A 23807-nucleotide genomic window follows, 5' to 3' on the forward strand; every position below is an offset into this window, starting at 1 on the left:
GGGAATTTTTGGTTTTCCACCCACACCTCGCTCTGCTTGGGACCTTGGCTTTTCTATATTCGCACTCCGAGAAGTACAGTAGTAGGTGTGCCCTTTTTTTCAAGCCAGATCTGAAAACATGCGCACGTTTATTCTGAACAAGGCAGATTTCTGGCTCCATTGTGCACTTCTTCATTTAAACATAGTGTAAGTAGTGCACAGCATGCCCTGCAGGATCCTGCCGTCTCTCGCTGATCTCTCGATAGCTTGCTCAAGAAAGCTACCTCCTGCTCTGCAAGCTTCAACACCATGTAATGGAAAAATATAGAAGTGGGGCCTGGCTGTGCGTCAGCGGGTGTCTTAGCAACCTCCGCCTGCGCTCGCCTCGGTGATAGGCACGCGGGACTGTCCGTCTCTGCGGAGGGATGAAATGTAGCATTAAGCATCCCCCCCTCCCTTATGAGGGAGAAGAAGGAAATACCAGGGTTTGCTGGTGTCGCTGGAGCTTGCCGGGTGCTAACAAAGCAGTAATTTATGAGTGTGGCAAAGAATTTCATCGGTCTTCAAAGCAGGACAGAGGCATCTGGCACTCGGCCACTGCGTTTGTATCAGTACAGGAAAAACGCTGAATTTCTTCAAAGCTGCCACAGCGTTTCCTATTTTTAGATTAACAATGCATGTTTTGCTGTACGGCACCAAATGTCAACAAAGAATGAAGACCTATTTATGTTGCTTTGTAGTAAAGCTGAAGCAACAGGAAGCCATGAGCCATCTGGGTGCCTTCTGAGCCCTCCAAAAACCCCATCCCGACTCAGTTGTAAAATGCACCGGGTGACCGCCATGCCAGCTGGTTTGCTCTCTGATGGGGGAAGAAGATGGGTTTTGGGGATTGCCCTCCCATCCTCAGACCCTTCAAGTTGCTGCGTGGAGGAGAGAAACCAAATGCCCAGCTCTTGGTTGCGCTTGTGTTCAGAGGCTTCTTGTTTCTTGCTGTCGTTCACGGTCTCCCTTTTGAGGCAGCGTCTCGGCACCGGCGTGCATCTCGGTGCAGGTGCCTCTGCTGGTGCCTGCATTTCACAGGCAAAGGGCAGGCACTTGCTGGAGGAAGGGATGGTGCCAAGGGCCCTCTGTGCCCTTGAGGACGAGAGGAGGCTGGAAGGGCACCAGCTGTCCTGAGTTTTCCTATGGCACTGTTGGAGCAAGCTAGTTTTGGCAAAAGTTTCTAAACTTAAGGGCTCCTTTAATGCGAGGGCTATGGTTGCTGGCTTACTAAAATCAGCCCCAGAGGAACTGCTGCTCTGACGTTGGTATTTCTGGGTTGGAGAATGGAGGACGTCCAGGCTGGACGTGTGGTTTAGGTGGCAAGGTTCCCCTTGCCTTGCTGCAGAAAAACACTCGGAGCATGAGTGGTGTGTTATAACACCACAAATGATTTTACTGCGAGGGCAGGCACCAACTGCCTGTAGGGGGGCATGAAGTAGATCTCAGCTCCGGAGGCAAAGCAGAGGATGCTTTGCACCTTGGCTTGATGAAGCGGCTCATCGAGCTGTCACTGAGCGAGAGTGAGAGCGAGAGGAAGCGGCAGCGCCTGCCCTCTCTCCTCCTGCACTCTGCAAACACTCTCCTGGGTATCTGCAGCAGCTGGCTGAGCCACGGGGTGAAGTTCTGGCCACTCGCTGCTCACCCCCCCCCAGCCTCCTCCACTAGCTGCTTATTTGGGATGGAACCTCCTTTTTATCTTTTTATTTTGATTTGGAAAAATAAAATTAGAAAAAGCCTGTCAGAGACTCAGTGACTAAATGCTTCATGTGCTGCTGAAGTAAATGAACAGCAAAATGTCTGAGGGGAGAAGATGACTAAGTTTTGCTACCTCCTCTTCTGCTTCCCTCACCCTCTAAGAGGAGCTAAACATAGTTGCCTGCAGCAGGAGGACTTCAGCAACTGGCTGCTACCCACAGATGCAGCGTCAGAGACCGTGGGCTCGTGCCTTGCTTAAAACCCTAGTCGTTCGGAGAACCAGGCATCTTCCCTACATTCATTTCTTTTCTCCCTTGCTCTTCCCCCAAGACAAAATATATTTAGAAACACTAAGACACAAGGAGCTAAACTCTGGCTTTGCTACACCCATGTTTATAATGGGTTTCTTGTATCGCTTCTGCCAGTGACCTCGTGATTATAAGGCTAGATATAACTACCCTTCATCTTCTTGTCCTTTTTTGGACCAGAAAATGGCTTGAGCATCCTCTTCAAGCATCACAGTGCTGTTCCGAGAAAGGCTATCTGGATTTTAATACGAAACCCGTGATCCCTACTTCTTTAAAAGATGTTGCAGTCTTTTGCAACTCATCAGTGAGAAAATGCTGCTTGCTAAATCAGTACCTGGGGGCTGGCACTGGAGTTGTCCATAAACACCGTGTCATGCCGCTTGCCTTAAAAATAGCCTCTTTCAAGAGAAATATTTAGTTTATAAACAATTTCACTTTAAAAAGAAATACAAGCAATCGTATCTCTCTGTAAATGATGAACCTGAATTGCCTGAGTCACCCTTGGGTGATCCTTTATGTGTCTGTCGTGTTGCCAGCATCACTGTGATACTCAGACCCTCTCTTCCTGCATCCAGGGAGGGGGATGCTGGGGTTTTGGGGGGTGCCCTTAGGGCGCTCAGCAACTCTGCCATTGCTTTGGCTGAGCGGATCCCCCCCAAAACCCCAGCATCTTTCCCCTTGCGCCTGTGCCAGCGTCAGCCACCCGAGGTTACCTGGGGTCCCAAGTGAGCCGACAGCAGGGCAGGGTGTTTCACCCCAAGCATCCTCTCCCCACTGCACAGCCAGGGATTCAACACAGCCGTTGCAGAGGTGATTTTCCATTAGTAATGCTCAAAAGAAAGTTCCATTTTCCTGTTTCAGACGAGCATTTCCCTTTTGGGTTAGAGAAACCTCTTCCTCCCCACCACCCTGTGGAAGGCTATGAACATGCGCTGAAGCAGCAAATTTCTTTGCTGTCCTCTGTGTTCCTCTTTCCACCAAAAACCCCGCATCCCCCCAGCTGGCACCTCTGTGGCATTGCATGCACCAGCTCAGGGGAGATAGTGGCCATTTATATAGGAGCAGCATGTTTTTTCCTCAATTTCTTAGGAGTTAACAGCTGAAATCCTCTTTTTCTTCCCCCGCCCCACCCCTGCGTGTCAGCACACGGTTGGGTTGGAAAATCCAACCCCACGTGCTGCACCAGGATACAGGGTTGGGTAACCCTCTCTGCGTCTGCGAGGATCCTGTCCCTTTCCCTAAGGGCTCAGGGGTGTGCCAGGGTGCAGCAGGGCTTGTCGGCTCCGCGCTTCAAAGGCAGCGTAAAAGAAGCAGAGTAGGAAACCCCCATGGCTCATTTCTAGCAAGAAACCTCCTTGCCTGATGCCGTGACGGGCTTCTTCCCCCACCGCCCCACTAGCCTTTCCCTGGCGCAGGGCTGCCCAGCCGGCAGCGGCACGCTCGTTGGATGTTCTCGCACCAGGCAGGCGTGGCAGGACGTTGGCTTTGGCGGTGGAGGTATGTACCCAGCCCTGCAGAAGTTGAGCCGTGTTGCTAAAGCTGGCATTTTTCAATGACTCATAACTAAAATGGCTAAGGGGCGTGCGTGGGGCTTTAACTCCAAAAATGAAGCCGAGGATAAAATTACTGCTGGTGCTGTGCTGTCTGCTTGCTGTCAGACCTTCTGCTGCAATGGGCCGGGGGGCAGCTGAAGTGTGCTGTTAGCATGAATTCCTCCCTCCGTCCTTTCTCCAAGGTCACTCATACCTGCACAGCGCAGCAGCCGCGCACAGCCGGTGCTCTCGCTCTGCTGAGCTTGTGCCACTGCCTGCCCTCGCCAGGCTGGCTGAGCCCGCTCCTGGGTGCAGCGGTGACGAGCACCCTGCCTGAAGGAGCGTGGGCGCAGCAGGGTCTGGATCCGCACGGACAGGGAACGGGGTAATTTGGCTGAAGTCGATGGGGATACGCTCCCTATTCGCAGCCTGACGCTGCTGTGTGGGGAATCGGGAATGAGCATGTGAGATGCTCTGTGTTTGAAGGTGTTTTGAAGCCCTGTAATTAGCATGGCCTTGCTGTGCTCCTGGGAGCCCCTGGCTCCAGTTGGTTGTGTGTCCAGCGAGGAAGGAGTCCTTGCGAGCACCTTCTCTTAAAGTGCAAGATTGGTGCTTCCCACACCCGTTCAGGACAGTGCAGCCGGAAAGCTGGCGGAGGAGAAAGTCTCCACGGTGCCCACGAGGTAGGCTCAGAAGCAGTCCATGGCAAACGAACTATGTCTGTCTCATTCTGGTGGAGAGAAGCCTCGTCTGTGCCCACAAGCCCCAGTGCCGGGAGTAACAGATGCTGAGAGCTGTAAAAGCTGACTTGCACTGCTCTTTCCTGCGCATCACCTTGCAGCACAAGGGGGGACTGGTCCACGGGTACCCGGTGCCTGTAACAAGCCTCCTTTGCCTTCAGGTCTAGACCACTTTTTCTAATAGCACTTGGGGTCAGTGCTGTTTTAAGACTGGAGCTTGTGCGATGTGGAGCCAGGCCTCCCACCCAATAGAGGCCCCTTGGCTGCTGTGCAGAATCACCCAGGGAGATGCTCTGGGCACTGCGTGGTGCATATGCAGCAGGTCTGCAGCTGCGGGGAGGAGGACTGCTGCACGACACGGGAGGTGTGTGCTGCCCCAGCACGCGCCTGCAGCACCCTGGCTGCTTGCAATGCCCCTCTCTCAGCAAAGCCACTGTCTTTCTAATATGATCCTTCTGTAAGGATCTGAAACCAAGGAGTATCAAACTGCATTTCCACTCCTGGAGGAGGTTGCTGATTATATTTAGGAGCTGCCTAGGAAAAGGAGCCCATCCCATGGCAGTGTGTTGGGGGTGCTGGGGAGCCATGGCCGAGGCAGGCTGGTGCTCCCAGCAGCTCCTGTTCAAGCAGAAACTCCTCCAGCCACTTGGCAGAGGATTTGCGGTCCCAGCTCTGAAGCAGGAGAGACAATAAAACTCTAAATAGTACTTTAAATCATCAAAGTGCTATCCAAACATAAGGGACTCCAAACACAAAATGAAAGTGCTAAACTGATTTAAAGGGGAATTAAAAGGTCACGCCTGTTGAACATTCAGCTTTAGAGTTTAGTCATGTTTATGAAACTTACAACTGCTCTTCTAAATCAGCTTTTTACACTTCATATACCCAGTAAATATGGGTATGTTCAGGGCTTATGACTAATTTAAAAAATTTTCTCTTCTAAACAAATTACCACAGCCATAGCCTGGGCCTTTTTTCCTTCCCTTCCATCTCTGCTTCCCACTCCAGCCGAAGGCACTTAAAAAGCATCTGAACATTTCACTTGCTCATGGAGGAGATGCATTTCTCACTCACATATTCCACAAAGTGAAGTTCAGTTATGGTCAAAGAGCGGAAGAGCAGCGAGCGAACTCCACGAGCAGGCAGCGTGAGGGAACAGCGATGGAAATGTTTTCTGTGCCCAAGACCAGTGCAAGCTGCTGGGGGTTTCAGCAACACAAAGGCTTGAGTCTAGAAGCCAGACCTTCCTCTCCAGCTTCTCCTGCGGATCACTGCACTAACATTGCATGCCTTGGCATTGCTTTTGCATAACCTTGCTTGTGCATCATCAGTGCTTATGGGCATTATGCTCCTAGGGTGTTATATTTACAGCGTCCGTATCAATGTCATCTGTGCTAATGCCAGAGGAAATACTACAGATGGCTACAACAGCACTGGAAGTCAGTGGCTGCACTGTCTGGCCCATGTCCACCCCGCCTGGTAATAAGTCAGGCTGAACAGATGAGTGTTGTGGTATCACACCATAGCGTATGCCTGCTGTGAGCCTTGAGGGGAAAGGAAATCCGTCTACACCCCCCTTCTTTGGGGGCATGAGCTCTGGGCATTTCAGCTCACGTCATGGCCCATGTCAGAGAGCAGACTAGTCCAGTCCCAAGATTTCTGGGTCACCTCCTGAAGCAGACAGAAAGAAATCAGAATCAAAAAACAAGTGTTAGAAGCTGCTTTGTTCCACTCATTGATGTTACTTCTGCGTTTGGTGTCTCTGACCCAAAATGCCTCTAAGCAGACTGTAAATGTAGCATCTTGGTTTAAATCCCTAAAAACTTGCCTTCAAATTGTAGAAGAGAGTGTTCAGCAGCCCACATCCTGCAAGTAACTGTATCTACCAGTCAAAATAAGGCAGATTGGAAATAACTGGCACTTTACCATCTCCTGCTGGTCTAAGCACCTGTGTTGCTTCCCAACGTGCCCTGTGCCAGGGGCCCCCCTTCCCAAAGGACCCAGGGGTCTGGGCCATCCCTTGGGAGGAGCTGGCAAAGCCTACAGCTCCCGTCCCACCTCCACAGCATGTAAGAGCACAGCTCTTGTGCAAAGGTTGTTTCTTGCAGGAAGGCTGTGACCTACCAAACCACTGCCCGCTGGGGCACTCTGTTGTGACTTTTAGGAGCTGAATCTTCCTTATCCTAAACTGCAGCTCTGGCCTTTAGGTGGCTGAGCTGGACTTCAAATCAAGCAACCAGAGACTGATGCAGTTCTTTAGTGTCAAGAAGGGCCCATCTTCTGGTCTCAGAGGGCATGTGGGAGGTAGCAGCAGTTCGGGATTCACAGTGGCAGGGTTGGGAAGGCTGGGGGGGGTCCTTCCCCACTGGCAGTATGAGAGTGAGAAGCACTAGAGCCAGGACAGGCTCAGGAGCCCACATCCCCAACTTGTGCTGCGCTGCTAGAGGAGCCGATGAGCAGAAATGACGTTTTGAACCAGAAAGACAGTGGAGGATACTCTGGAACTGGGAAAGGGATCAAACGCAAGTCTCCAGATAGAAATGGAGCAGTTTCCATCAAAGCTGATGACAAGTTCCCTGATATGGGGTCAGATCTTTGGGCAGCACATTGCATTTCTCAGCTGGACGCCTCATCTGGCTGCCTACAGCTCTGTGCACCAGCGTGCTGCACAAATGGGCTGCAGCACTCTGAGACTCTTCTCACAAATCAGTTCACCAAGGCCCACTTTTGGCTACCAGCAAGTATTTTTATAATCTGCTGCTTTTAAAAGCTAGCTGCTTGCTGAGGAAGGAGCATTGTACAGCTGAAGTAGCAGTCCACCAAAAGTGATTAGCTGTTTCTGAATTATTCAGTTACCTTCTCCAAGCTGAAAATTGCTTAACAAACCTTATTTGTATGTACTTAATGAGTAACAAATACATTTCCAGAGATCTGGATCAGTTCCCACTCAGGAAAGCAGGCTGAACGTGTCTAATGCTGGCAATTAATAATTCAACCAGCTTTATGGGAAAGTCAGTTATGGCTGATCTGCATTAGGAGGTTTTCAGCTTTACTGAAGTAAAGGCTCTCCATCAGGAAGAAATGCCTCATGGAGACAACCATAGCTTTGAGGCTCAGTTACTCTGAGCTCCAGTGCAGGCTTTACCTTCACTCTCAGTTAGGCTTTTTCAGCTTCTTTCCTTCTTTGCCAAATTGGACAGAAAGGTCTAACACTGCCTCTCCTCTCTGTAGCGATTAACCCTAAGCATGGCACTGACGTGGATCCCACGCTGCTGCTGTGCTCTGCTTGTGCTTTGTGGGTGAGGAGGTTGCAAATGTCCTTTATACATGATGGGTGACTTCTGTGCAGCTGGCTCCCACAGCCGCTCCATTTCCTTCCATTGTGATAGGGGAGGTCAAACCGAAGGACTGCTGCTCACTCATCTGCCTTTGCTGCTTCTAATTCTCCTCGCCTCCATCATAAGCAGGAAGAGGGAGCCTGCAACAAGCTCCTGTTTTTTTCCAATACACTGGAATATTTTTTCGATGATCCCACCAGATGTTCCTGGCTTTCAGGCATTTTTACCAAGGCTCCTCTATCGCACATGCTGATCTCTTGCAGACGGCAGACAAGGCAGTAGCTTTATCTCTATGACCCTCTACCCCAGATCTTTGGTCTTGGTGGGACTGCTCCCTGGTCCCACTGGAGAAAAGGGCATTCCTCACAAAGCCAGAGGGGAGTGGCTTCTCTCCTGCAAGAGGCAAAATCCTTGCTGGCTAAAATGAGACTATTCTGAAAAACAAAGCGTCTGAAGTAAAAGAAATAACTCACATATTAGGGTTGTTTCTCTCTCTAAAGAAGATGAAGACCTTGGAAAGTAGCAGAAGCTACTATGCCCCAGCAGAAACTTGTATGCCCAAACCATCAAAATAATTTCTCTAATGGGGCTTAGGGGTTTGGACTACAATTGCTAGGCAGCCAGGAGTGCCTTTCAGTCATCAAACTGTATTTCCTTATATCAACTTGAGTGGTCTGTTGTTGGGCCTCACTTTATCTTTGCTGAACAACGGCCACAGGAGCCTGACTGGCGTTGCCTCTGCCAGGTTTTGGGGAGCTGCTGAAATTTTTATTAAATGCCTTGTGCGACTAAACCAAAAAATGCCCACTGATCCAAAGCCCTCCCATTGCAAGCTGCTCCTCTGGCCAAAACAAGGCTATTTAGCCATTGTGCAGTACAGAAGCAAATGCATCAGTGAGGATGAGGGGAGTTTGCATAGGAGGAAGATGATGTAAAATACGGGCTGTCACTTGCTGCCAGCATCAGGGTCAGTGGTCACAGCCTGGTGCATGCTGAAGCAGTCACTGGGCTCTTTCTACTGCTGCCTGGACAGAGGGAGAAGTTCAGGGGGCTGAGAGATGGCAAAGCCGAGCAGAGCATAACCCCAGCTCTGCACCACGTTAGCGATTGCACTCCGGAGCACGTCACGGGAGGGTATTCGGCCGGGATCCTGCATTTTGGTCGCCCACATGCCAGGACGCGCTGGGAGGAGGCATCCCACGGTACCTGCCAGCTCTTCCCCGCTGCCCTCCGTGCCTAGCGCCCAGCACAATGAACAAAGCTGGCCTCCTTGCCGCGGCTGGAGTGACAAGGTTTTTCCCCAGTCAAGGGAAACAATCATCACTAGGGAAACCTTAACTACTTTTTAGAGACCAAAAGAAAACGCATTCATTCTTTTAAACATGGAAAACTAAATGGCCTCTTTTTCCTTGGCTGCATGTGCGTGGCCGCGGAGCAGGCTGACACAGAGTGAACTCTCTGGGCAAACGCTCCCCCCACTTATTTAGTTATTAAAGAAGAGGGCTCTCCGGCGCAAAGTTTGCCCTTCTCAGTGGCTCGCCACATTGTTTTTTAAACCAGCAAGGCTCCAGATATGAGGAGCGACTCGCCAACCCTCCTACTTGTGAGTGAAACATCCCGGAGCCCTTCTGAGCTGTGCCGAAAGCCCCTTCCTGCAGGGGCCCCCGGCACTGCAGCACTGCAGCTGCACTTCTCCTTTTGGAAGAGCTGGAAGTGAAAGCGAAGAGTGGAGAAGGCCCGCTGCACCTCCCACCCACACTAGCCGCAAGGGAGGGTGTTTGTGGAGTCACCCCGGCACCCGAGGAGCGAGCGAGGGTGCTGGGCAGGGAGCAAGGCTGGCACGGTGCCTCTCCTGAGCCGCTGCGCTTGGAGAGGGGTGGGCAGCCGGGAATGTGCCGGTGGGGCTGCCCGGCCGGCCGGGTGTTTCAGTTCTGCAAGGAGCACCGAGGGTGGTTGGATGTCAGCATGTCAGGGAAAGCCAGGGTGTCACTCATGCAAGCCCCTGGGCCGCAGCAACTCCAATGAAGCCAGGGGAAGTGGTGGGCATTGGTGACACTGCTGTCTCCTCACAGTTTTCCTCCATCGCTTCTGATTCTAGGCTATTTCCTGATCTTCCTGGGAGAAAGGGGCTGACGTTCTTTTCAGAATTGGGAAAATGATTAATTTAACACTGCTCCCACTCTTTCCCATCCCTGCCCTGGCTGCATAATCTTGCCTCTAATGGTGCATGCTCTAGTTAATAAAAAGCACTGAAATACAGGTCCAGCTCCTGCTATTTCCAGGAACATTTGGTCCCATAAAACATAGGAAACCATAATTTAAGCAAATTAAATCAGTTATTGCCTATCTGTCTGGCTGAGTGCATGGAAAGGGAAGAGCACCCCGCTGGCTCTGTGCACAGGGAGTAACACCAGCCAAATTCCACCAGCGGCCGCGCTGGGAAAGGGAGGCAATGGGCAGTCCCGGAAAGGCACATCTCCTTCAAGCAGACATTAAAGGAATGCCATATGCTATAGGGAAAATGTACAGTGAGTACTGAGCTCATCAGTCACTTTTTGTTTAATCTAATTAAACACAATATATCCTCTGACCTTCTGGGTTGGCACTAAATTCTCCTATGTTGTTCTTTCCACATGAAGCTCTATTGACAGATGGGGAAAGCCTAGTTTGCTTTAAGCTTCAGATAAGTAAAGTTAAACATGCAGCAGATAAAATTGTTTTCCCAGCACTGCTCTCCCACTGACCAATTGTGGGTGCTTGCTGGGAGGGCTTAACTCCTCTGGCCCGTATCCCACCCCTGGCTCGGGGCACCGTGCTCTGCGGTGAGCAAAAGTTGTAAGCGGGCAGAGGCAGAAGCTGAGTGCTGCAGCAACCCTTGAAAGTTCATTTTTAGAGTTGGTTCTAACAGTTGCTCAGCTTCATTTCTGTGTGGCAGATGATTAGGGAAAACGGTGCCGCTTCTCACTAAATATATTTCCAGAATCACTAAGTAATTTGCTACCTAACAGCTAATCAGTCGGCATTTGCTGATGCTGAAACAGGTTTTAAATAAAAAGTGTCGAATTACGTCAGACACCTCGTGCATATTCCCTGCTTATACAGGCTACATGCTGTTGCTGTGTGTGCAAGGGCACAATCGGTCAACACGGCTTCGTGAGTTTTCTGGGAGGGAAAGCAACCACAGAGCTGGATTTGGGGGAGAGCAGGGTACCACAGGCAGGCGCAGGGTTTGATCATGCGAATGAGTTGGAAGCGTGCTCAGCTTTCAGCGTGACAACCTGTGTGCTCATTTCCTTGCAGGCAAACAAGAAGAGCATGTATCTGCCCTTCACCAGCATCACTTGGTAAAGCCACCTGCAAAGCTATTTTTTCCAGTATGGTGAAAAATCCTTTAGTCTGAGTCCAGGGAGTTATCGCAGGTAACTCTTCCGTGTACACACAGCTGCACCTGTGCTCCTGGACCTACGCACAAATAATTCCTTGAAATATAAACCAAAAGTTACAGAAGAGCCTGGAGGAGATGCCCTTATGGTTCCCGATAGGCTGGGTTAAAGAAGATTTCTTTACTGTAAATAGCTTTAATACTCCTTTTGTGTATTAACAGTGGAGGCAGCAGCCCGCCGAGCGCAGAGGGGCTGTTTCCTGCATGTGGCCGTGGAGTCAAACTGGAGTGGTGTGAGCCTCATGGCTGTGATTTTCCATGCCCAGTTGCAGGAGCTTGACATGGGGGTTGGCATGACCGGGTTCCCAAGCCGTCAGCTTTGAGATGTCTGAACTCATGCCGGTGTTTGAATAAACGCAGACCTCTTGCTGGAAGCTCTCAGCCATCCCCAGTGGCTGTGAAGGACCCTGCCGATGGTTCACAGGCACATAACATCTCTCTTGAAGCTGTAGGGAAAGTACAAAGGATGACATTCTGCCTGGGGAGAATTCTGTTATCTTCAGGCATAAGGGGGTGGCAGGATTGCTGGGGGCATTGGCCAGTGTTGCTCCTCCATGGTCTAGCCTCTGTCTCTCCTCTGCAGCAGGTCGGCAGCCCCAGAGAGCAGGCAGATGAAGTCGTGCAGCTGCTGATTTACTAGGGGAGCTGCTCCTTGCAAAACTCACTGCCTTTTGAGCACTCCCACGACAGAGCAACCAGACATTTTTTATAGATATGTACAACCCCCCAAAAAATTGGACCCAGCAGGCTGCTCTGCAAAATGAGATGTGCATACTGGTCAGTAACATGCGATGGGCTGAGGGCATGGGACAGCTTCCTTTTGATGAAGCAAACTTTCCCTCATAACACTGGGAGGGAGCTCAGGCTTAAAACAAAAATCCGACGACTCCTGAAGGAATTGCAAAGGGGACAGTCCCTCCTCTCTCCTGCAAGTGCCCACATGGTTGCCCCCGTGAAGCCAGGGGGAAGAGGCTGCATGAAGCAGAATTGCCGGTGACCCCTGCGGCAGCGACAGCTTTCCTCACAGTCTATTTCCAGCAAGCTGGGAGTGACTTGAGATGGATGAAGCTGCCTCAAGCCTCTCCATAAAACAAGTCCTTAAAATCTGGGTTGGAAATGCCTGGCCACCTGAAACCTGGTTGTGCCTGGATGAAAACATTTCCCTCTGGTGTAAAGGGATGGGGATGTGCTACCTGTTCTTTATGCGGGTGTGCTCAGTGCCTGGCTTTCTGTCTTGTTGAGCTCAGCAGAAAGGTTGTTGTGGTGTTTTGTGTCTCCGGGGGACTCAGGGCCATTACCCTGTGCTGGGAGCAGTGCCGGAGCAGAGCACATTGCTCCTGGGAAAGCCCCGGGAGGGGGAAGCTGGGGTGGCTTGCCCTGCTTCAGGGGCCGCTTGCTTTCATTCTGCCTGTGCTTTGAAGTACCTCAAGGTTTTAGCTATAAAGCTCTAACCACTGAAAAATAAAATCTTGGCTTGGGAAGGCGCGTTGCCTTGGCGTGTTTCCTGGGACTGAGTGACTTATGATGCTGTGCTGAAAGTGGGGGAGGACTCCTTCTCCTTGTTTTAGAGGAGGTGGGTCGCACTCCTCTGGAGTCCAAACTCCCTCGGAGACTTTCTTTCCCCTTTTTTTCATGACATCAGCCAGGACTTGATGTTACTATTTTAAAAACAAAAGGAGGGGACACCCCCCCACACACTTCCCTCCCGCTCTCTGCCAAAAGGAGAACAAAGAACAGCTAAAGTGCACAAGTTCTGGCACTCTGTTTGGAAATAAAAACATTCATCCTCATGTCAGGTAGGGAACTGCCCGACCCCCCTGCCAAAGCAAGCAAGCCGGGCGGCAGAGCAAATCCGCGGCGCAGAGGAGCCTGGGCGAAGGGGATGCCCGGTGTCACCCCGCGCTTGGGCAGCTGCTTGCCAAACTCCTGCACTGCTGTACCAGTGCCAGGGCGCGCCGGGACGCTCCCGGCCACGGGCAGTCATCCAGAGAAAGGCCACCCTGTTCCTCCCGGGCTGGGAGGTGGGGAAGGACATTTCTTCTTCCCCTCTCCCACCCCTGGTCTCCACAGCGTGGGCAGCCCCTGCATCTCCACGCTCCCCAGCAGGGCTGGTGCACAGCGCAGGGGTAACCCGATGTAATTTCCACGCTTTAGACACTAACATCTTTGTCTGGCTTCTTCCTCGCCATTTAAACATGTCAGCAGTTCCCAGCACAGATTCCTGTGCTGTGAGTTCACCCCGGACAAGTATCCAAACTGCAAGTCGGGGCTGCTGGCTCTTCCCCGCCTGTCTGTAAGCGTTACTGGAACAAGGGCTGGTTCTCCAAACACGAGGAAGAGATTACTTGGGCTTTCTGGAAGGCTCCCTCCCATGCCTTCAGAGCAGAGCAAATGAGGATAATTTATCTGTGGGCTTCCGGCTGAACCCAGTAGCTCGGAGCAGCCAGGACTATGCAGTCTGTTTGTCCCAGCTCCTGCAAGGAGGCATTTTTCCATTGTCGCCGTTGTATATTGTTCGCCTGATTTGTTTGCGCCATCGCCTTCTGGGGCCGAGATAAGAAGTCATCCCCCTGCCTTTTAACGGCGGCATGTTCCCCAGCACAATCCAGGGAAAAACTGTCTCAGGAAAGAGCCTTCGAAAGAGGCTTTCATATGTCCGACAACCCTCATTACAGTCATGTAAATAGTTTTGTGCGATCTATCTGGCGAGAAACACATGTCAGAAGGGAATTGTTCTCTAAAATGTAGTTACGGATGGGCCAAAGCAGGCGGATCAGCCGCATGCGGGTTGCCAGCTTAATGGACAAAGCAGCTGCCTTTCAGTGGGGAACAAAAGCCAGGCAGTGAGCCTATGCGCACTTGTGTGAGCGTCTCTTATTCCCTGTGGGAGCTGGAGTTGAGTTTTGTGGCCAGGTAGAAATCCTGGGCTCCCTTCCCTGCTCCATCTGCCATGATCTAATGCGGTATCCAAGGATGGGTTAATGTCCCTGCTGCTTCTGCAGAGGGATGCAGGGAGCGGAGAGAAGGTAATGCGGATGGCTGAGCCCTCTGCAGCAGAAGCAGCCAACTGGAACAACACTGTAACGCCATCCACTTTAGTGAAGTTACTCGTGATTTTTGAATGTAGAGTCAAAGCCCAGCAGCTCTGGCTTGGCACAGGGCAATGGGACAAGAGCAGATTCTCTGTTTGCTTCCATCCTGCGCTGGCTCCAGTGCCTCCTCGCCTGTCCAAAACAGCTGCGTGCTGCCTGAAGTGACTTTACGGACAGTAAAAGCTTAAAACATTGCATTCACCTTCATGATATTTTTCTCCCTTAGAGCAAATCATGGCGGAAGATCAAGAATATGGTGCACTGGTCCCCATTTGTGATGTCTTTCAAGAAGAAGTACCCATGGATCCAGCTAGCGGGACATGCAGGTACGGAGCATGGGGAGGGGCAGAGTGGTGGAAAGGCTCTTTGTTATCTCAGGTTAATGGGCTTTGTTGGCCAGAATTGCTTCTGACTGCTGCATGGATGTCACAGATTTCAGCTCCTACATCTCTAGCCCAGGAGAGTGACTTACCTAAATGCTAGGCAGGGTGACGTGAAGGTGCAGTGCTCTGTGCTTTCAGTGTCCCAGGGCCAGCGGTATTACTGCCACTTTTTTCTCAAGCAGCAGAAAGCTGAGTCCTTTGGGTGAGACCCAAGCCCTCTTGCTGATCCACAGCAAAGCAGGTGATGCTGCCCAGCACAAAGATGCCCCACTCATGAGCCTAGAGTCAAAGGTGTGAGCTTACCATGAAGTACACAGAGGCTGTGAAGCAAATGTATTGGGTGCTGCAAAGCAGGTCTCTGCCCTGTTTAAGGTGTGACATTGCTGGTCATAAACCTCTGACACTACATGTGAATCTGGCAGCCTGAGCTTGCAAGTCCCAGCCTGCAGGGACTCTTTCAGATGCAGGTATAAACGGAGATGCTTCCAAGGTGTTGGGCTGCCCTTCTTGTTTTGGGAAGGCACAGCATCATCCCCCATCCAAAACAAGTGCCACGTTGTCCCTTGTCACCCTCAGGTAGTTTCAAGGCAGCAGCCAACGGCAGGATACTGAAGAAGCACTGTGAATCGGAGCAGCGCTGCCTGGACCGCCTGATGAACGATGTCCTGAAGCCCTATGTTCCTGCCTACCACGGCGACGTTGTGAAAGACGGGGAGCGATACAACCAGATGGAAGATCTGCTGGCTGAATTTGACTCCCCCTGTGTTATGGACTGCAAAATGGGGGTCAGGTGAGTGACTTTGGGGACGTTGTTTGAGTTTTATGATGGGATACTCAAAGCAAATGCATTTCCTGGGTAAAACCCTCCGAAACACACAAGTGAGAACACCAGGTTCACCTGTCTTCAGGAGAAGCTAAGCCAACAGTGTGAGGAGAGCACCATGGGGAAGCCTGGGTACAGGAAGGACACACTAGGCTCTTTCCTACTCTGCTTGTTGACTGTTGCGTGTGCTGGGAAAGTGGTTTGGTGCAGTGGAGGGGACAGCACTCTATTTGGGTTTGGGTACACTAGAATGGCACAGTAGCTTTTAGGAGGATGGCAACCTGCCTCTCACTGCTGCAGCTGGACACAGCCAAGGGGCAGGGAGCAAGAGGTGTGGGAGATCCTGCCCAGGGTGCCAGAGAAGTGAAATATAAAGGCACTTGAATGGCACAGCTTCGGTGAGTGAGAAACTTTCCCTCTGCTCACTCTTTGCTTCCATGCACACTTGAGGGATAAAATGTGTGTGCTAAGTAGTTAAGTGCCTTTCATGCAAAGCTCTTGAAATGTTTCCTAACAGATGAGCAACATTACCCGTGTCCTCCTCAAGAACCATCTACAGATATGCCAAGATCCCAGGCTGCAGCCACTTGGCCAGCAGCAGTTTTTGAGCTAGCGACTCCACAGCTGAGAGGGTGTCCGGGCGCGAATGGGAGCAGGGCTGGTGACCCCAGGCAGCTGCCAGTTTTGGAGCAGCCTCGGGCCACCGCTCGGCCCTGGGTCTGCTGCAGGCTGGTGTCAGGGTGTGTTGAGACCCCCCTCGCTGGCTAAGGTGCAGCCCAGACGCAGTGGAGATGCTTGCGCTGCTGGAAAAGCTGATGGTTTCTGTGGGAGGGAGGAATCTTTTTTTTCCCCTCCTGAACTCCCGATGTGAAACTCGAACTGGCGTGTCGGGCTGTCGGCAGGGAAGAGGCGAGGAATACTTTCCACCGGAGGGGTGGAGAGAAGGGCAGGGGGCCCCGGCGCGGCCACGTGGCCCTGGCGGACACACAGCGTGCTGCCGTGGGACAGAGATGGGACCCACTCTGGACCCAGAGATGACAGCCACCAGAAGACCTGCTGGTCATGCTGCCCGGGTGCTCCTGCGGCTGCCTCTGGGAGGAGGAAAGCCTCCTGCGCACAAATCACAGGTTGGGTGATTTGTGCAACTGGGTTTTTGGAGCTAAGCCAGGCAGAGCAGGCAAGGGAGCAAATGTGTTGGGCATCATCATCGTTAAATAAGATGGTGCTGTGGGAGGAGCTGGTGAGGGAGGGTGACTTGGGCTAATGTTGGGGAGTGGGGCATCCCCATGGCCGGGCAGTAGAGGCTCTGGCAGATGAACTAAACCTCAAGGCTATTAAACCTGTCCTCTGAGCCAGCAGCTTGCTGCCAGGCAGATACAGGTTCGGTTTTTTCCTGCCAACCTGGCTTTGGGATGCGGCAGCCTCCTGCAGTCACCCCTAAACAAAACTTTGTCTTTCTTAAGCCCTGGTAATGGTTCAAGCCTGGAGCGATGTGGGGGGACCAAACTGCAAACACAGACGATCTGTCATTCTCATCAAAAGGAAATCTAGCTTTCTGAGCAGCACTTCTGAGCATGCCACTGCTTTATGCTATTTTATTCTGTCTGCCCAAAAATCATGGGTTTGGTGATCTCAGCTAAAGCCTTTCATTGCTTTTATCTGCAGTGTTTTTCAAAGGGGCTGATGCTCTGGGGGTGTCTGCTCAGTGATCATATGCCTGCCCAGAGAAAAGACACCAGTCTGCCTTGCTAAACCTGTGGGAAACACAGGAAGACCGTTCCACGCAGTCTGCCTAGCATCCTCCCCGTGTGTTTTGCTTGGTTCTGGCAGTGAACTGCATGCTCAGTGCTGGGATTTTGGCACGAGGGACACGGGGAGAGGACACAGCCCCTCTGCAGAGCTGGTCATGGCTAATGGGAGGTGTAGAGCAGTTTGGATTTGGGGGGAAGGAGGTGACAGATAGGGTCATTCCTGTGTGGTTTTGCTGGGACATCTCACCTGGCTTGGCAAGTTGCTTGGAGAGAGCCTGGGCACTTGCTGGGCTGAGCTGGGGCAGGTTTGGGAGCCACAAGAGGAGTTACATAGTGGTTTACTACCACTGCAGGAAGTATTATTTTGTGGATGATGGTTTTCTGCATGCCAGAGTGCAGAAGTTCTCCACCGGTGTGCTCTGGCACAGAGTGGTGCTCCTCTGAAGGATGCATAAAACCAAGGTCTTTGCACTTTCCTCTGCACCCTCCATCCTCCTTCCCCCATTCCCCCACCCTGGCTGCACCGCGTGGTCCTGGGGGGACAGTAAGCACCTGGCCAAGGCTGCATCACTCCCTCTGCTCCATCCTGTACAGGAAACTTTAGCTAGATAGTCCACTTAAAACAGGCCTATACTGGGCAAAATCACCAGCAGCAAAACAGTCCTGTGTGAAAACACCCTGTTTAGCAGCCTGCAAGGCGCAGCTCTCATGGTGCACAGGGTGAGGTGATGGGAAAGCACAGGAGAGGCACAGGAGCAGCAGCTGCCCTCCTCCTTCCCCCAAATCCAAACTGCTCTACACCTCCCACTAGCCATGCCCAGCTCTGCAGAAGGGCAGGAGGGAGCAGCAGCCGCCCACATCGGCCAAACCTCGGAGGGAGCAGCAGCTAACAATGAAGGCTGGTACGCAGCAGTCTCCCTCTTGCCTTCAACTCAGCCGGGTCCCAGAGCAAGTGGGCAGTTTCCTGGGCACATCTTGAAAGCCATGTTTAGTTTATCAGAGCCGCTAAGTCACTGCTCAGGTTTGCTGAACATTGGGAAACAGGACCCCCCGCCCAGGACTAAGGAGTGGTGGCAGCAACAACACCATAAGGACCTGCAAGAAATAACCTCCCTTGTTATTGCCAAACTGGTTGTGGTTCCTTAATGAACTGAAAAGCTATCAGGTGTTGATGATGGGGTGCTAATTAACTCAGGATCAATTCACCTGCAATGAGGCTTGCTCCATCATTTCCTATGCTGCTCTACTCCGTAGGGATCAGATATCATGGGCAGGCCTCATTTTGGGGTAAGGGCTGTCTGTGGGTATATGGCACCTTGTGTGGTAGCACTGTGGCCCTGCTAATGTCCCCTGCCCTCACTCCTTGCAGGACATACTTGGAGGAGGAGCTGATAAAGGCCCGGAAGAAGCCAAGCCTGAGGAAGGACATGTACCAGAAGATGATCGAGGTGGACCCTGATGCTCCCACTGAGGAGGAGAACGTGCTGCGGGCAGTAACCAAGCCCCGCTACATGCAGTGGAGGGAGACCATCAGCTCAACCGCCACGCTGGGCTTCAGGATTGAGGGGATAAAGGTGAGGCTGCTCCAGGCGTGCAGAGCAGGGGGAACTGCTGCTGGGAGTGTTTGGTAACCAAACTCACTCCCTCAGAGGCACACACACAGCAGACTGTTGGCGAGACCGTGTCGCATCAGGACATCCCTGGTCCCTGCAGCCAAACCACCCTTGTCAGGCACCTGGCTCAGGGCAGTGTTGCTCTTCTGAGAGCACAGCTGAGCTCAGGGCATCAATGCAAGAGGACAGTTTTAGCCATAATCTCGTTAAATCATCTGCTTGGTTGATTTCCCTGACTATGAAATGCAAAGTGCCATTCTCTAACTTGAAGACTCAAATTAGTTGTTTGCTTTTGATACTGCTGTGCCGCTAGGCTGAGCCATTAATCCAAATCCCAGCTTGAACGTGTGCTGATCCGTGTTTGGAGCTGTGAGGTTAGCTGCAGTTGGTGAGGAGACTGTATTTACATCCCTGTGTGGAAAAATTCAGCAACAGAGCACTATGAATGGGGCGAACACAAGCAGCAGTACTTTCTGCTGGCACCTGCATGCGTGTGTAACCTGTTAACTGTGCTTGCTCAGAGCTAATGCTCACATTTCTGGAGATACCTGCTGGGATGCTCTTGAGTCCCCATGAGATGAGCCAGTCCAGGAGTTTTTCTCCTGGCAAGCAGACTTTGTGGTGAGAGAGATGTCTGGGATAGCACTTGAACAGAGTTAGGTCTGTAGCCGCAGAGCAGTTGTATTAGTGATAGAAGACTTGCATGAACATTAGCAATGGCATATGCCTTTTGATAGCCAGCCAACATGAATTAAGGGTAATATGGCACTTGAGCTAAGCATTTCATCGCGTGCCTGGACATGGTGTTGGCTTGGCAGCTGAGGGGAGCTCAGTCAAGTCATGCCTGCAGTAATTCAGGCTTGGCGCACTGCTGGGGGCCCAGGCGGTAGCTCAGGGCAGCTGCTCACTCTTAGCAGAAATGATGGCTCGATTTCTACATGTATCTTGGTTGGAGGAGTTTCTTTCTCTTGATCACAGATCATTTTTCTCCTCTCTGAGTTGGGCAGGATTCTCCCAGAATGCCCGTCTGGGTCTCTGTGGCCTTAAACTCCTGCACCTCTCCTCTCCTGATTGGAGATAGTGGTGTCAAAATGATAGAATTAAAACAAATGAAGCCATTCCCTGAAAAAGCCTTTACATCAGATTTTGTAGACTTTCCTGGTAGTGTTCCCCTTCACCTTGCCAGTCAAACAGCAAACAAATGCAGATGTTAGACCACGGGTTTAAAAGGTGATCATCAGGAGTGGGTCACTCAGAGCCGCTACTTCTGATTACCCACATACCAAACCTCCGGTGGGAAGGGACTTGCCTGTCCCACTGTGCAGGACAAAGTCCCTGGGCTGTGGGAAGCCCAGCAGAGCATGTTGCACGTAGGGAGGAGGGCACCTTCTTCATTGAACTGTTTCATGGGCAGCAGAGGACAGTGCATTTATCTCTAACTCAACCACTCTCAGAAACCCAAGGAGGAGCCCTCGGGCTGAACCCCTTCAAGGGTTTTCTGGCAAGCAATGCAAGGCTCCCGTGCCCCTGCCTGGGATGCTGCTGGTCATGCTCCCCCACAGCAGCTTTCTGTGGTGCCCTACATTGGGTCAGGGCACTTGCCTGCTCATGCAGCTCTTCCCTGATCTCCCCAGCTCTCCCAAAGAACCTTTTCTGCCATGGGCACCCGCAAGCACGCTGTGAGCTGCTCTGGCTTGGGACAACCCTTTGCCTAGTTCCCATTGCTGTTGTTTTGCTGGTGCTTATTATAAACCTGAGGCTATATAAAAAAAGGAGTGGGCCAGTTGGGACCAAAGCTCCCATGCACTGTTTCTTCTCCCTGCTTTCTTGCTATAATCAGGAATATCTGCCTATTTATAGTCTGACATGATATATCCTTGGCCTCCAGCAGTGCTTCTCAGCCTGTGATCTGGGGACCTTTAGGGGGCTTTATGGCAAAAGCAGGTCATATTGAACCACTTGAAATGAAAAATGTTAAAAAAAAAAAAAAACAAACAAAAAAACCAAATCATATTCCCACACAGGCCAAAAAACACTGTGGAGGGAAATAAAAGCCATAAAGGAGTGGTGAGAGTTGCCCCTGGTTTAGCCGACCGTAAGTGACCTGCTGCGCAATGTGAGCTGTGGATTTTTTTCAGAGGTGAGGCAGCCCTTTAATTGAAAAATGTTGAGAAGTGCTGGCCTTCAGGAGTAATCCTGCTGCTGCTGCTGCTAAGGGCTGACTAATTCAATCAAGGCTCTAATTACTATAATTCTCCTTAAATCCCTCCGCTTCTGCATTATTTTCCCCTAAGCTAAAGCATTAACAGTTCACGCTGGGTTCCCGGCTGGCTTTTTTTCCAGCAAGGCTGTAGAGCTGGTCGTGCTGTGCCATATCCCTGTATTTGCCCTATTTCTGAGGTCAAGTCTCCGCGTTAGGGGAAGCGCCTTCGGTGCTTTGAGCTGCTACTGAGCCCTCAGAGGAAAATTCAGGAAAATGCTATCTAATGACAAGTCCCCCCATGGTTTCTTTTCTGCTGCAGATGCTTACCTGGGAAGAGCAGGGGTGAATCTGCCCTGCCCCTTGCTCATGGCTGGAGGCTGATACAGGAGAGCACCTTGCCGTGCAAGGGAAGGGCAGGATTTGGCCCTGGGCGTGTGGGCTGGAAGGGGGCACAGGGGAAGGAGAGGAGCAGCGGTAGCCTTTGGGACAGCGCAGGCAGGTGAGGTGAACAGGCAGCTCAGGGTTGGGAATGAGGATGGGGACCCTTTCCTGGCTGAGCACTTGCTTTCCCAGGTGGCCTCGAGGATCCAGTTCTTCCTCTTTAAAATGGAAATTTTCCTCTGCAACAGGAGATAATGACAGTGATCTAACTTTCTGGAGTAGCTTGAAACTGCTAGAAACAGTAGCTATTAATAAAATTACCATGCTAAAAGTAATACAAGTGATCCCTGGTGACCCCGTTGAAGCTTACTGGAGCTCATCGCAAGAAGCGTCACTCCTGAGCTCCTGCTCTGGTCTGAGAGTCACTCACCATTGCCTGCAGCAAGGCCATGGTGGGATGATATTCCACAGGGCTGGGATGTTTGCGAGGTCCCAGAGCAAGGCCTGAAAGCCTTCACCTGACTTTCCCAAGATGGGCAGCTCACAAGCCCCATCTGAGGCCGGACACAATGCCGGAGGGAGAGCTGGCTGACCCGAACCCTGCCCCAGTGACGCCAGTGCAAACTGGAATCACTGGTGGGGTGGAGGTTATGATAGCCCTTATCAGCCCCCCTCACATTTCTGCTGCGTGGAAGCCAGCCCCCTTGGGGCTTGGACACCTGTAAATGTCATGGCAGTTGTCAGCCCCATGGCAGGAGCGTCTGGCTGGGCAAGGAAACTGCGGGAGGCGTGTAATGATGGGAGCAGCACTACAGATAGGCTGTTTGGCTTTCCTGAAGCCTAGATTGCCTTATCTGAAAGGCCATCTGTGGTTTTCATTTATTTTTAGGAGCACTTAGAAGTCCATCTCCTTTCTTGGATGCTTTGTGGAAAGTTCTGCTCTTTACATGTGAAATTAGTGCTGTGGCACTTCTCCAAATTGATATCTATTGTCCTCTGGGGAGAGGGTGGGCTGATTTCTGAACTGCTACGTCAGGGCTCACGTGATGGACGTATAGCGGCGTAGCACCCTTCCCCTATATATTCCGCACGTGCCACAAGAGCACCCTTGGCGAGGCCTCCTGCTTGTGCTGCTGCTGCCTCATGAGACACAGCTGAAAGCAGAGACCCTGGCTCTGTTCAGTCCATCGGCAGGATGGGTGCTACAGCAGGGAGGTCTCCAGCGAGAAGGTCGTCCCTGGCCCCTGCCGATGCGTGCTCTGGCAGCCATTAGCCTTGCTTTTATGCCCTGTGGCAGTGTAGTGGTCAGGCTGGGTCCAGGGTGGTTTGAAGCTGGGTGCATTGGTTGCACCTCGTGCAAACAAAGTTTTTCCTGGAGACTAAGACCTTTCACTATCATTTCATTGCTTTCATTATCGCCTTTGTTAACACTTGCACAAAACGCAAGCTGGAAGTTGGAAGTGTGCTGTGTGATTCATCCCAAACGGCATATCAGGTGTGGGGTTGGTGCTGGGCTTGCCTTGCCCAGCTCTCTGCAGCCTGGGCGCCTGGCCTTTCCCCAGGCTGGACTGGCCACTGTGCCCACGGCCAGCCCTCTTCCAGGGGGATGCACGTGGCCCCATCCCAGGGCATTTACCTGGATGGGTCTCAAAGTCCTGCCAGGGTGCGTAAGTCTCTGGGGCAGGTGATTTCATTGTGCTCTCTTCCTTCCCCAGCCTCTGCTCTGCTTCTTCATCCTTACTTCATCTTCCCCAGCCCACAGGATGTCTTTTTGGCCTCTGTCCCTTCACTCTATTGTATGCAAACGAGCTGTCCAGAGCGGTGAGATGGAGCTCTGCAAGCGGAGCTGTGAGCATGAGCATGTGTGGTTTAAAATAGCCCCTGTATCCAGGAAGCGAGCACTGCCGGCCCGACCCACAGCTGCTCTGGACAATGAAATGTGCTGATCTGAAAATCAGAGCCCCAGCAGTAGTGGGGAAATGGCGAGTGACCTACAAAGCTGCCCAGGGGTTCAGCCGGGAGCCTCTTGGTCAGGGCTGTGTGCCATCCCCACGGCAGACAAAGCCACGCCATCTCTGCCGTGGGCCAAGCACGGACGTGCCTCTGGGGAAGAGGCGGAGGAGAGCACAAGGCTGCTCGCTGCGTCTTGGTGCCAGGCTGCTGCTTTTGAGGGTTTGCAATCCATGGGCTATCAAAGGACTAGAGAGGCAAGACAGCTGTGGGCCTCGCTCCTTGCCTTCATCTCCTTGTTTCAGTGGTTTGTGGAGGACTTTGTGCGGAGGGGTTTTTGAGCCTGCTTCCGAGATGTCTCTGTCCACACTCAGTCGTGTCCTGCCGTGGTCGTGCTCTGCTTTCCTCCTGAAGCAGGGGTGCAGCCCGAGACTGGTGTCAGTGCCTGTGATCCGCCACAGCAGTGATGAGAAGCCATTCGGGTACGGTGTGGCCAGGAACAGGTGGTCTCCAGCCACCGGTGGGCATTGAGCGT

The 23807-nt window shown here is 52.0% G+C and overlaps 1 protein-coding gene across 1 annotated transcript in view; it reads left to right on the forward strand.

The window, feature by feature from the left end:
- The window catches only part of ITPKB (inositol-trisphosphate 3-kinase B), a 69685-nt gene that overhangs the window by 40709 nt on the left and 5169 nt on the right, over positions 1–23807 (forward strand). Inside the window, exons 3-5 of the mRNA XM_052805322.1 lie at positions 14395–14494; positions 15128–15341; positions 18495–18699. Of these exons, the coding sequence (XP_052661282.1) occupies positions 14395–14494; positions 15128–15341; positions 18495–18699 (519 nt within the window). The remainder of the gene's footprint in view (positions 1–14394; positions 14495–15127; positions 15342–18494; positions 18700–23807) is intronic.

The sequence above is a fragment of the Harpia harpyja genome, chromosome 13 (genome assembly GCF_026419915.1).
Source record: "Harpia harpyja isolate bHarHar1 chromosome 13, bHarHar1 primary haplotype, whole genome shotgun sequence".
Taxonomy (NCBI): domain Eukaryota; kingdom Metazoa; phylum Chordata; class Aves; order Accipitriformes; family Accipitridae; genus Harpia; species Harpia harpyja.